Source organism: Lytechinus pictus, chromosome 2 (assembly GCF_037042905.1).
Source record: "Lytechinus pictus isolate F3 Inbred chromosome 2, Lp3.0, whole genome shotgun sequence".
NCBI classification, from domain to species: Eukaryota; Metazoa; Echinodermata; class Echinoidea; order Temnopleuroida; family Toxopneustidae; genus Lytechinus; species Lytechinus pictus.
In genome coordinates, this window is record NC_087246.1 from 28,776,368 (window position 1) to 28,791,053 (window position 14,686).

At 36.3% G+C, this 14,686-nt stretch overlaps 1 protein-coding gene across 1 annotated transcript in view; it reads left to right on the forward strand.

The window, feature by feature from the left end:
* The window catches only part of LOC129281904 (fibrillin-1-like), a 130,840-nt gene that overhangs the window by 112,297 nt on the left and 3,857 nt on the right, over nt 1–14,686 (forward strand). Inside the window, exons 74-79 of the mRNA XM_064095588.1 lie at nt 174–296; nt 1,990–2,112; nt 5,741–5,863; nt 11,850–12,146; nt 13,314–13,406; nt 14,424–14,537. Of these exons, the coding sequence (XP_063951658.1) occupies nt 174–296; nt 1,990–2,112; nt 5,741–5,863; nt 11,850–12,146; nt 13,314–13,406; nt 14,424–14,537 (873 nt within the window). The remainder of the gene's footprint in view (nt 1–173; nt 297–1,989; nt 2,113–5,740; nt 5,864–11,849; nt 12,147–13,313; nt 13,407–14,423; nt 14,538–14,686) is intronic.

The window sequence follows — 14,686 nt, forward strand, 5'->3', positions numbered from 1 at the left end:
CCAGGTGAAAATGGTATCATGTATCCCCAGCAAATCATTCGACAATACCTTTGAATTATTTTGATGTAAGTAAATGCTTGACATGCCGTGTACATAATATATTCGCAGACCATGCATAGTTTTCAATGTGCTAATTTGTTTTTTCCCCCCGTTTACCCCCGACAATCTTCAAGAACCATGCACTTCAAGTCCCTGCCAAAATGGAGCAACTTGTAGAAACGTCCCAGATGATATGAACAATCCTGAATACACCTGTGATTGTATTTCTGGATACACTGGTCCCAATTGCGAAGATGGTTAGTTGTTCTATGATCGTCGATCATGACTGTGTAATGTATGGTGTATTTAACATTATTTGTTGGATATGGTGGTGGTTGCAGCAGTGTTGAGTGTTCACATCTACGGCATACGTGAAAATAAATGTGACAAATCACTGGTGTATGGCGTAACTATGTGTGATGCCCCCCCCCCTCCCCCATCTGCTGGAAATGAAAAGTTAAAAAAACAGCTAGAAATAATGTAGAAGTATAAAGAAAGCATGCCCTTTTTTCGAATTTGGGTCAGTTCAACATTTCCTCTCTCCATGTTCTCAAATGTTCCTTCTGTCATTATAAATGGATATTATAAATAATTTTACTTCGATGTCCCACCTTTCCTGCTCTCGCGTGGATAACTCCGCTTTGGGTCCTTATGACAAACATTTGACACGGGTTATAGTGCTGACCACTGCCGTAAATCAAAGAGGCTGTGGGATAAGACTTCTACACCTACAGCTAAATGAACGTAGTTGCAGTAAAACACTAATTTCGTGAGAAAGTCTGTAAAACCAAGGTTAAGAATGACTATATCATCGTGGATCTAGATCTGGTACAGTTACATGAATTGAACTGTGTGAAATCATAAAATCTAAACTGAAATACGATCACACTGAAGATCGCCAACACAGATAGGCACACGTGGGACAATGTATTATTATTGCTGGAATAAAGACCCGACGGAAGTGACCGAATCCGCGCTTATATTGCTTATTTCTCAGCAATTACACAATTTCTTCCAGAATCCTTTGGCACATATTTTTTATTCATACAAACAGACACTTGGGTGTTCATTATATTAGATTCTGTAAAAAGTCATTTTGAGATCGTTACCAAAACTGGAATTTACCTTTAAGAATGACGTGATAATTTTATATCGCAAAAAATGATATCATGGTTAACATGGCTACAGTCGAACAGATTCTTTTTTTAATGCCATTAATTACCTATAATTGACTAATTTTTGCTAAATATATGGCGAAGTGATATTGTTGTATCTGATACATAAAGTTCCCCGTGGTTCGATTAATGAATGTGCCATTATTCTTGGTGGTGAGATTTGTTTCTCTTTAAATAGTTAAATGAATTACACCCAACCATTTTTATCTCACCTCTGATCAGAATGATCATTAATACTTTTTTTTCTCAAATTTGAAATCGACATGTGAAACGACTGAGAGCATTGTTTTATTTGAAAATATCACTTCCTTTCCTTCTCACTCTCGCAATAATATTAAATGAAGTTACATTTATTAGATTGTATGGTGGTTAGGACTGTCGTGGTGCTATATATTATAAAAATAAGAGAAGTCAAGAACTAGTTGTTAAAGACCGTGAATGAATAGGTAATTAATTTCTTTCTGGTTTCACCATGTTGTCGATAAGTTATTTTTTAATCATATTTCAATTTAATTTCTCGGTATTTTGAATTTCGGAATCTCGTAGTTTTATGCATTGTCGGTTTTTGTCATAAATTATTTGAAAAACAAATATTGGGATTTGATTAAAGCTCCTTTATGTAAAAGAGCAAAGTATCAATAATTGAATGCGCTAATTTGAAAACAGTTTCATAATCAAAATAACCTCGTTAGTGATGTGATTATAATAATATTGTTCGATATACTTGATGTCCTAACCTTTTTTGTCCTTTTGTGCATTTTCTATGATCATTAAGAACCATGCGATTCGATTTCCTGTCAGAATGGCGGCACTTGCGAAAACATCCCTGACGTGTTGAATAATCTCCCATATTCATGTTTTTGTCTATCTGGTTTCACCGGAACGCTTTGTGAGACAGGTAATTAGAGTCTACTAAATGATAAAATGCACATTGTATGCATGGCAAGTTTCGGAACTATCCATAATTTGGGTTCTTGGTCATGGTTATGGTGGCATTCTTTTTTTAATGTATTTATTAAAGTCAATGCATAACATATAATACACAATATAATCAAATCTCCAATGTTTGGGTATAAAACAGATCAATGAAAATTAAAATATATATACACGCGATTTAAATTATTTGAAGAGAGGAAAAAATTAATTATAACAAGAATAAAAAGGCAGAGAAAACGACATAAAATAGACAACAGTATATTTATAATGAATAAACATATGAAGCAAGAACCTCGAGAATTAATTGCTTTAAAATCTTAAAAGCTTATTGGGCTCCCAGGAAGATGCAAAGTCCTTGATCGGATGGGATTGGATTTAACAGTCTGGATGTCTTTAGGTTTTGTAATGATGATGTAGTTTACGGTGAATAAAAAGTAGCTTGCGCGGCGGTTTGAATTGAATTGAATATTTTTGTATTACCAAATATCCCTGTCAGGTACAATTACAAGGAATAGTACATCACATAAAAAATAAATACGATCTAAATATTCACGATATTTTCAATCATTACCAATATTTGATAGGAGTATTTATGCACGATTTAATTAATAATCGGTTGCCGCATAGTTTTATTGATTATTTTTCATTTATAGACCATCCTTACAATACAAGAAATAGAGAAAAGCGAAATATTAATCTTGACAAAAATAATACCAATTTGGGAAAACAATCAATTTCATTTTCTGGTCCTACTTTATGGAATCTTCTGCCAAGTAATATTAGAAACACCCCCAGTCGTAAGATATTTAGCAAATCGTTAAAATTAATGCTACTGGAAAATTATAATTAATTTGGTATGGTAAAATATAATATAAAGATTTTGTGAATAATTAAGATATTTTTTCTGTAAGTAGTGTAAATATGTTCACTGAAAATGATCGAAATTTTCTGCAACAGTAATAAGTAGAATTAGTATTGAATTTGATGTACAATATTGAGATTTAGTTAAATTTATTGTTTAACTATGATAATGACATTATTTGGGGCTAACCTCGATTAGCATATTGCTGTTATGTTAGCTCCAATTACCAAATGTTTTGTTTATATGTGATGTACTATTCCTTGTAATTGTACCTGACAGTGATATTTGGTAATAAAATTCAATTCAATTCAACAGGAGAAAAAGCAATGACGTGGTGGTGGCATTCTTTGGATTTTAATTGGAATCTAGTGGTAATGTAGCTTAGAAACTTTGGAAAAGTTAAGGAGTATAGATACTTCATAAAATCATTGATTGAATAGAGGATCCCAAAACGATATCAAAATGAATCAAGTGATTTCATTATACCATACCAGAATATCAATAATGCTATAGATAGACTAGACTATATATACGAAATGCACAAATTGTGTTTAACTTTATGTCACAGCCAAATTTGGAGAGAAAAACGTAGGCTTCATTGTGAATTGAAATATTTATTACCAAGAAAATGCAAAGTCCTTGATCGGATTGGATTAGATTCAACAGTTCGGACGTCTTTAGGTTTTGTAATGATGATGTAGTTTACGGTGAATGAAAAGTAGCTTGCGCGGCGGTTTCATGAACTCATGAACATGAACGATGCAACCTTTTCAAATAGGCTGCTGTACAAATTTTTAAATTCGAGGGGGTACAAAATAAATCATCTATTAGAAATGTTATTTTATGAATGAAATTTATATTGAAAAAATTATATTGCTGATGCCCTTATCGATGGGGATGGTGGTGGTTGTAGCCTGGTAGGTTTGATAAAAATGCTGCTGACGATGAGGATAATGGTGGTAGGTTTGATTATAATGGTGAGGGCAGCGGGGATGATGATGGTAGGTTTGATTATCATGGGGTTGATGGTGGCGATGGTGGTGGTGGTAGGTTTGATTATAACGGTGTTGACAGTGGGGTGGTGGTGGTAGGATTTATTATAATGGTATTGACAGCGGGGTGGTGGTGGTGGTAGGTTTGATTATAATGGTGTTGACAGCGGGGTGGTGGTGGTAGGTTTGATTATAACGGTGTTGACAGCGGGGTGGTGGTGGTAGGTTTGATTATAATGGTGTTGACAGCGGGGTGGTGGTGGTAGGTTTGATTATAACGGTGTTGACAGCGGGGTGGTGGTGGTAGGTTTGATTATAACGGTGTTGACAGCGAGGTGGTGGTGGTAGGTTCGATTATAATGGTGTTGACAGCGGGGTGGTGGTGGGAGGTTTGGTTATCATTGCATTGACAGCGGGGTGGTGGTGGTATGTATGATTATAATGTTGCTGACGGTATGAATAATGGTGGTAGGTTTAATTATAGTGGTGTTGAAAGCGTTGTGGTGGAGGGAGATTTGATAATAGCGGTGTTAACAGCGGGAATGTGGTGGGAGGTTAGATTGTACGTTCCATTATAATGATGTTGACGATTGAGACAGTTTGGTAGGTTCGAATATAACGTTGATAACGAGATGATGGTGGGAGGTTTGGTTATCATGGTGTTGTCAGCGGGGTGGTGGTGGTGTGTATGATTATAATGTTGCTGACGGTATGGATAATGGTGGTAGGTTTAATTATAATGGTGTTGACAGCGGTATGGTGGTGGGAGATCTGATTATAATAATAATGACGGTTGGGATGGTGGTGGTACGTTCAAATATAATGATGTTAACGATTGAGATAGTATGGTAGGTTCGATTATAACGGTGTTGGCGGTGAGGATGGTGGTGGTAGGTTTGATTAAAATGGTGTTGACTGTGGGGTTTGTGGTGATTTGATTACAACGCTGTTGATAGTGTGGACATTGGTGCTATGTTTAATTATAACGATGTTGACAGTGGGGATGGTGTTGACGGTCGGAATATTAGTAGTAGGTTTGATAAAGGTGTTGAGGGTTGGGGTCACAGTGACCTTTTTTTACGGTGGAAATGATGGTGGCACTGGTAATTAAAGTGACGGAGACGTAGTGGTAAAGACTCTCGTCTTTCAATCTGAAGGACGTGGGTTCGATTCCAAGCCATGGCGTGTTTTCCTTTAAGAAATTTACCCATATTGTGCTGCACTTAACCCAGGTGAGGTAAATGGTACCGGCAGGAAGTAATTCCTCAAAAAAGCTGTGCGCCTTGAGCACCTAGCAAGGTGGATACGTGCGCTATACAAATCCTATATTATTATTGTGTTGATGGTGGTAAATGATCGTAAATCTGGTGGTAGGTTTGATTACAATGATGATGAACATGGGGTGGTGGTGGTATTCTACCTGACACTTTTTTTCTTGATGTATGTGAATGTTACGATATTCTACCTTAAATATTTCATATCAAGAAGGAGATGAAGTCAACTATCAACACATTACTGAGCACATTTTTTTGCACCAGGGTGCCATGCCAAAAAGGAAAATAACCCGATATTTATAGGCTATTGTATTCATAGTCCAATATTTTTAGGTATTTCCACGAATTGTCCGGAAAATTAACGACACTTATTAAAAAATTAGTTATTACTACCTCGTGATAACTTTTTTTTTCATTTGTGACTCACATAACTATGTTTATCTTTCATACGATAAATTCCAGCGCCATGTGATTCGAGTCCATGTCTGAACGGAGGAGAGTGCTTTAACTTCGAAGACATGTTCCATGGTCTTCCTTACTTTTGTGTTTGCCCTTCTGGATTCGAAGGACTCAACTGTGCGAATGGTTCGTTGTACACTATTAGAGAGTTTTCGCAACTACTACGAAGGCGCTTTCTGGAAAGTTGAGATTCTGTTGAAAATGCTCGTAAGATAAGAGGTCATTGTCGAACATTAGGAAACCAGAATAGCAGATTGTGCTAAGATTCTCAGCTGACGAAAAATATGTCATTTTTCCAGAGTCCCGTACGTCGACAACACTGCTGTTTTGATTCACTGATTGAAGGCCTTTTTATAACAAAGGGCTTTTGGCAATAGAATCCCAATGTTCCAGAAAACATCTGCGTAGTGATTGCGAAACTCTCTAATATTGGCTTCTGAGACGGTGGCGGCAGTTCATGTGATTTATTGGCTAATATGTTTGTGATGGCGACAATGGACTTGAATTGGTGACGGTATAGGACTGTAATGGTGGCGCAGTGATGGCTTGCAATGTCTGTATGGTTACATGTAATCCATCTCTTCATTTCTCTAATGTATTCAAATCATTGTCCTGAGCGTGTGCAACCGGTTTTACTCGGCCGAGTAGCGAGAATCATTAGTTTAAAATATGATTTCCGGGTGTTAAGGCATTAATATGTGATTTTGGGGTTTGTTGTATAACACACGGGATCGATGCCATCAGTTTTCATGTACGGAGCTTGTAGCAGTGGTGGTGGTGGTTGTGGTGGATCATGCTATAGTGTCGATAATTGCACGAACATGTAATCAATTCATTTCTTCTTCTTCCTTTTGCAGCCAATAAATGATCATTTTCATACTTTACATTTCGTTATTTATATATTTCATTATTTCATGCTGGGCTTTTCTTTGTTAGTTTCTCTTAGAATCTTAAAAGGAATCGATGGAAATTAATTATTTGGTATGCGGGCCCAGTTTGCCATGCCTTCCATAGGGCTAATTAATATTCTTTTGCAACCATGCATACATTTCGGGTCGTGATATCAGTAGATATAGATACCGTAGTCCAGAATCAAAATTTGTTAACATGTAGAGGAGGGGTGGCGTGTATATTTTTGACATTCGACAATATTGTGATGGTGTAGATATTTGAATTGCCGCTGTGATTATATGGGCTAAGAGATTGTGTTCATTGCACCCAAAACCAGTATGGGCTGATGGTGATAATAGACAACCGGGTATTATCCCGTAACTAAACAGACTGTGATATAATTGGCTGGTCCACATCACATCTTTTTCAACAATTTGTTCTCACGTTTCTTCATTGACGTTGATCGAACTATATTTTGTTGGGTTGGAGAGATTGACTGAGTAACTTTGTTTCTTATAATTATTATTACAATGTCAACATGAACCCCCGTCCCATCCCAGTGTTATGAGTTTGCGCTTTTAAAAATGGTGGTATTATCATGCATATTTGCGTTTCCATTAATTTTTTGTTCATGCTTTTGTTTTTACATATAGTTTGTTTATATGTCATGTTTATGCTTTCTTCTTACTTTTGTGGTATCAATAGTTCATCAGGTTATCATTACCCTCTGTCATCTTCATGAAGCCATCATACAGAATACCAATCACAGTTTTCTACGCTTTCATACACACCTTCGAAAACGTTGTGTTTTCACTGTATAACCTTTGCATCGCTCCTTTTGTTTCGATTTCATCCTTTTGTGCAAAATTGTTCATTCTTTGTTAATCTTTTTACTGTGATCATGACCATATACAGAGAAAAAAAATCATACACGTAGATGTACATGTACGTTCCGAATGTATCCCATGCAAAAAAGATCATAATTTCACAATAAACAGATTGATCATGCCTGTTTCACGTTTTGAAATGGTAAAGAGGGTCGTGATTATTTTTTTTTAATTAGATCCAGCAAAAATCAAAACCATTAATTCTACTTTTGATAGTGTTGGCGTAACAATTAGGGGCCCAGTGTTTGTATTTTTTTGCATCATTCTATCATAAATACCAATGCAAATGTATGAAATCAAATTGTGACCATTTGTGCATGCGAAATTTGCTCTAAAGACAACCCTTAATTATTATTTGGACTCGATCACAAATTATTTGAGGGTTCAGAGTCGCGTTGCTTTATAAAAAAAAACGTTCTGTTATGGTAATATTGTCATGGCTTTTTGGGGAACCTCAACTTAGATCGGTAGCTGTGTCGTTTTACAATTGCATTAACCATTATGACAAGGATACCATGGGAGTGAGCGTTTGTGCCACATGGCCATCTACCTGATTTAATCCACTATGGTAAGATATTACAAATGAAATTTTTTTTACGGCATGAAGAAAATTAGGTAAATAAGTTCGCGAGACTTTTGCCCATGCTCAGTACGTTGCCAATAACAGCAGTCACTTTTTCTTAATTTGAAGAAAATGTCAGTCTTTGTCAGATATTTTGCCTTAAAAGATATGATAAATTCTGGGATATTCGGAAATTAAAATTTACACAGTATTTCAACGTTATGATCACATCGATATTTTCCGCTCGCGCTTCGCGCTCACAAACTAGGCCTACTTCAGGCTTGCTGCATTACCTTACACATTCTAAGATTCTAGGCAATACCACTCAATTCGGGATATTTAGGTTTCAGTTTCTTAACAGTGGAATGAAATGCCGTAGCAGTTACTGTTTGAATAATTATAAAGCAACGTTGTGCAGTTATAGCAGGCGTTGATCCGGGGGGGGTTAAACAGAAGCACCCTCCTTAAAAAGATCATAGAAAGCCTCGCGAGATGATTTACTTAATGTTCGTTATTGTTCAAAGAAGAACTTTCATCTCTTAGACCAGGGGTGGCTCATGTAGTTTGGGAATAATCGTCAAAGTACACGCATTTCAAAATTTATAGAAAACAAAGAAAAAAAATTCGAAACTTTGATCTTGGTTTAAAACAGTGATAGTGACGTGTGATGACGAGCCTTGCGGGCCTGATGGCTCCTGTATTACTTTGTATGCATTACATGAGTTTGGTGTGTACTACATATGCTTTTGCTCTGATGGTAGCAGTGGTCCCGATTGTAGAAGCACAGGTAATTAAGTGTGGGTTAATAAAATCAACGTTAGAACATACTTATGCACACATAGTTCCTACACACTGTCTTTCGCTGTTTCTTTTTCTCCCCCACCCGTCGTTCTCTTTCCCTCTCTATCTCATCATACACACACCACATGCACACGCTCCCCCACCCCTCTCTCTCACACACACCCACACCTGCCTACATAGCCGTTTCCTCAATGATTGAGAACTGTCATAAAGCCTATAATGATTCTGTACAGAATCCCCAATTGCTAGAATATGTCACATGAAATAAATAAATATTTTCCTCACGAACATATGTCTTGATTCGAGAAGAATTTTATTTCTTTTCTATTTTTCCCTGCATTCCATGCAATCAATATCGTTCAGTCTTTGCATATTCTCTAAGCTAATCAAGAATTCACCCCATTAAATGAATATTTTTCCTCATGGGGATAATCTTACTTGATGCGAGAAGCATTTTCTTTCTTTCTTTTCCCCTGCATTCCATGCAACCAATGTTTTTTATTTCAATATTTGCATATACTCTAAGCTAAACCATTGTTAGTCTGTTTTGTGGTGTATACCTCCGCTTTCTGCCCCTTTCCCGTATAATCGCGATTCCGCTCACATTGCATTATAATCATGTGCTGTATTTCTTTCATATATTTATCTTGTGATGATAAACTCTTTTTGGGAGTCAATTTTTTTTAGAAGTGCCCCCCCCCCTCTCTCTCTCTCTCTCTCTCTGGTCAGTCTTGAATCCATCCCTGTGAATGTATAATAATCTGATAAGATTTTGTAGCATGGAAGTTCTATAAAGAGCACATATTGGCTTTATCTAAACTCATTCCTTGGAACTGAATAAAATACAAATAAAGCACTACACCTCTTTAATTAAGATTATACTATTATAAAATAATTCCTACTACAGTGCGTCCCAAAAAAAACTATACACTTTTGAAATGGCTGCCAAATAGAAAATATAGCACTTTAGGGGAAAAGACTTATAGATATGGAAAGCCAATAAAGTCAACTTTCAGATGACACCAAAAAGTTGGAAAACTATTCAGGCTTGAGCGAGCACTGCCCACTGAAACAAAGGGTATGAAAATTAGGGTGGGCCGGAATTAGCCTTCCAATTTCTTTCAGGTTTTTTGTTTGGTACATGCAAAGTTGAGGGTTATTTGGTGAATTAAAGATCATTTGTGATCAGTTTATTGTTTGTGAAAATTTAATGCGTTATTAAATTGAAATTTAAAGCATGAGTGATCATGAATTGCAATTTTTAGTGCAGCATTTTGTCTTTATCATGTGGATCTTAACAATGTGTTCATGACAGTCAGGAGAAGAGGGGGTAATATGACTTAGGTAGGTGAAGTACGTTGATGGGATAAAGGTCAACAGAACATTTAGCAACCCCTCTCTCCATCTCAACCCCCCTCCCCCCCCCCGCTTCTCTCCTGAGAGACTAAGCTCGGCTAGGCTGGGCAGGAATTAGCCTTACAGTTTTTTTGAGTGGTTAGTCCTTTGGAACTTGCTAAGCTAAATTAATGAGTGAGATAAGTTTTGGTTTCTTAGGCAAATTTCATGAGTTACTAAATTGCATGAGTTACTAAATTGAAATTTAATCATGAGTGAACAGCAATTGTAATTTTAGTGTAGCATATTCATCTTGTGGACCTCAGAAGTGTGTTCGTGAGAGTCAGAGTAATGTGATGGTACATGTTACAAGCAAGAGGGCGAGATATGCTAAGACTTGGTTAAAAGGGCATTCCTCTTCCCTTTGTCCTTTAAAAATTACAAATTAAAAGTCATATGTACCCTCCCCTCTCCACCACCATTTCCCAGCCCCCCCCCCCTCTCTCTCTCTGTCTCACTCCCTGGATTGTAACGTATTCAAAACTTATAACTGCCAAGTGACCGGTGGCTGATGGTCAGTTTTGTTATTGAATGATTACCAAGAAATTTAATGATTATGATGATTAATGAAATAATTAATTGAAAAAAATGAATGTTTGATTGATCACATTGCACATTGAATGAGTTGATTTACTGATAAATTGTTGATTAAATGATTGATAGGAAAAAGTTGATGCCCCAATTCAGAATTAATCATTAAATCAACATTCTGCTCTGGACTTCACGCGTTCATGACAATAGCCCTTAGTCTCTCAACAGGAGGGGAGGGCGGGAAAAAGGGAGGGGGCAGGGGTTGAATGTTCTGTTGAGCCTTATTCCATCAACCTACTTCTCCCACTTAAGTCCTATCTCACCCCCTATTCTCCCGACTCCCATGAACACATTGCTGAAATCCACATGATAAAGTTGAAATGCTGCCCAGAAAGATATCCAAATAATAAAGTTGAAATGCTGCCCAAAAGTGTAATTTGTGTTCACTCATGCATTAAAGTTCAATTTAATAATTTATAAATTTGCTTATGCAACCAATACTGGTCACGGTTTATTATTATCATTAATTTATCACAACGCCCTTAACTTTGCAAGTTTGAAAGGATTTGCTGCCTCTCAAAAACTGACATAAATTGGAAGGCTAATTCCAGCCCACCCTAATTTTCATACCCTTTGTTTCAGTGGGCAGTGCTCGCTCAAGCCTGAATAGTTTTCCAACTTTTTGGTGTCATTTGAAAGTTGACTTTATTGGCTTTCCATATATGTAAGTCTTTTTCCCCAAAGTGCTACATTTTTTATTTGGCAGCCATTTCAAAAGTGTATAGTTTTTTTTGGGACGCACTGTATAACTAAGAAATTTGACACGAACTTTCAAATCGACCGTCTTTAATTTTGGTTCAACTTTTATTTTGAATATAATCAGAATTTTTTCTGTATTTTGTCTTACCTATCATCCCATAGTTGTTACAAATGTCCACTGTGGCATCAAGTATTAATATTTCCAATTTCAATTTTAATCTCTAAGTGTGTTTCCATTCAATTCCTAAAACGTTCATCCATTTCATTGATATAAATACTATTTTAGCAATAACAACACCAGAGGTAACCACTCCAACAACACAGCAGACTACCCCATCAATGCAGCCCACAACCCCATCACCGTCGACAGAGCCAATAATTCCATCAACTCAGCAAACGACGCCATCACCCCAGCCAACGACGCCATCACCCCAGCCAACGACACCAACTCAGCCATCACCCCAGCCAACGACGCCATCACCCCAGCCAACGACACCAACTCAGCCATCAACGCCAGCTTTATCAACTCTGGCAACTTCTCCCACTCCAGAGCCTACCACAAATTCTGGTGCTACAGACTCGAGTATGTGGCATTATGTTACTATATTGGTATTCACTGAACCTAGAAAAATTTGTGATTTCTTATTTAACTAATCTTTATTGCGGCGTGAATTTATGGAAAACCCACAAATACTGCATTGAAACTTTGCCATAACTGCCACTGTTACAGATCTCGACAAACAATTAAAATCAATGTTACCCAGGTAAAGTTGCATACTGAGAAGTTTTATGCAAATTGACGAAGATAGAAAAAAATACGCCCTCGGTCACCTTTAGCTGTTATGCATTTATATATAAGAATTGATTTCGTACAATGTTTCTATATCAGGTCTATATTCAATGCACTAAAACACTAAAATTGTTAACCATAAGTTGTCGCTTTTTGAAAGTCACAAGAGTTTCTTATATCTCTCAAGACCACTGAATAAAAATTATTTTAGTATTACAAGTGAGTGGGTGCACATATAGAAATAATCAACAAGAAATGCTCAATTCCACTCGTTATGTGGCATAACATGGCTGTGTGCTCATTCAAGCAAGACTAAATGTAATGATATGATATTTACACGGAATGTATATAGTTAATTAGGGATTCTACCAAATCTTATCTCGTAAAACTGTCCGTAAAAACTTTACGCCATTTTGAACAAAGGGAAACAAAATCTGTATGTTATGTTTACTTAGGCCCGTATTCTTAAGTCAGGTTTTATATAAACTCTGGTTTTAAATTGTGGTTTAACTATGGAAAGCCAGTTGTTACATAAATCTATAACAGTAGAGGTTCAATGTATCAGCTCATTTGACTCCCAAAACATTCTTAACTGCCTGGGAAGAAGTATGACAGTTGTCTTCACCATTAAAGAATTAGTAAGGAGCACATGAGAAGCATTCACTGTAAACAAAATTTTGAAATGTTTGGCTTCCCATAATTTTAGAACAGATCGAGTTAGACCATGGTCTAAGATATACCAGACTTCAGAATAAGGGCCTTAGTGTTTAGCCCAATAAATGATCTGACTTCTTTCCTCTTTTCTAAGATTTGATTTGGCATATATATATATTCCCAAATATCTTTGTTGGTTTTAAAAGTTTTGGGTATAAATATCTGTAAAGCACTAAGACACGCTGTTTCGATGTACCAAACTCTAAATGAAAGTGAAACATTATTTTATTATCTTTGTTTCTCTAGCTTGCCTTAATGGAATGAACTGTGACAATGGAAGGTGCATGAATAATATGTGTGTCTGTGATGCTGGCTACGAAGGAGATTATTGTGAATCAGGTAGGCCCAGCATCGCCAGCCTGAGGCGCATACTTAAGGTGTCAAAAGGGTGTACCCCCCCCCCCTCCTAAAAAAAAATCACAAAAAGGGTCAGAACCAACTGGATCTCCTTTTATTCTGTTACTTTGTTGTTATTCCTCATTTTCCTAACTAAAAGGAGAAATATATTTAAATCACCTACTGAATCTATATGTACATATATTTTTAATGTTGATATTTAGCTTGGTCTCCTCGCCTACCTCTATTTCTCCTTCAAAAGTCATGTCCATATAGAACCTCATCCAAAATTTGAGGTCTCATTTTCTTAGGTCCGTAGACTAATAGACAGACCAAGTGAATCATTCACATACTGTTTGACATAATGAAAATCAAAATTTTGGATGAGATTTCTGGATTTTAAGATTAAAAAAAAAAGAACACCATAATTGAAATGAGAATCACTTACATAAAACACTAAAAGTCAATTTAAATAAAACACAAGAACACAGCACATTATCATAATTTTGTACGTATTTATAAGTTACGATTGATTTTGATCAAATTTATTGTGTACTGCATTTGAGTCCCCAAATGTGAATTCTCTCCAAATGTATGTTTATTATTTGCATAAAGTTCCATGTCGTATTCAAAGATCAAATATTTTCATGCTTTAAAAGAAAGAAAAATATTATGACCATAATTAGTACCTGATTATTATTCATTTTGATTGGCTGTGTAGTCATAGCTTACTGGATAATAGTTTGAACATAGTTATCAAGAGAAATACCTCGGTAAACTATATATCCATTCCCCAATTAGCTACTTTTTTAACCCCCGACATGTTGGAGAAATTTCAGCCTTCCATGGATTTGGGTATAGTTTAGTTACTAGTAGTGGAAAACAAAACCTAACAAATGCATCCGGGAATGTATTAGGAACACCAGTAAATATTAATTTGAATTGTACAATTGACGAAATAATCTACGTGAGATATAGCTGTTGATATCCTCTGCATAATCCTATTGTTCTGTGTTCTAGACATCGATGAATGCAGAGATAATCCTTGTTTAAACGGTGGTGTTTGTGTCAATCTCGAGGCCCGCTTTGCTTGCAATTGCAACGATGGATTTACCGGAGACAGATGTACTGAAGGTGATTATGTTAATATACATACATATAGGTGAAAGAATAATGATATTTCTTTCACCGTTATTCATCCAAATATCAAACATCAGTGTTATTTTGTTCATGAACCATTTCTCATGCTTTATGTAGAAAACTGTATCGCAAAAATGAGAAAA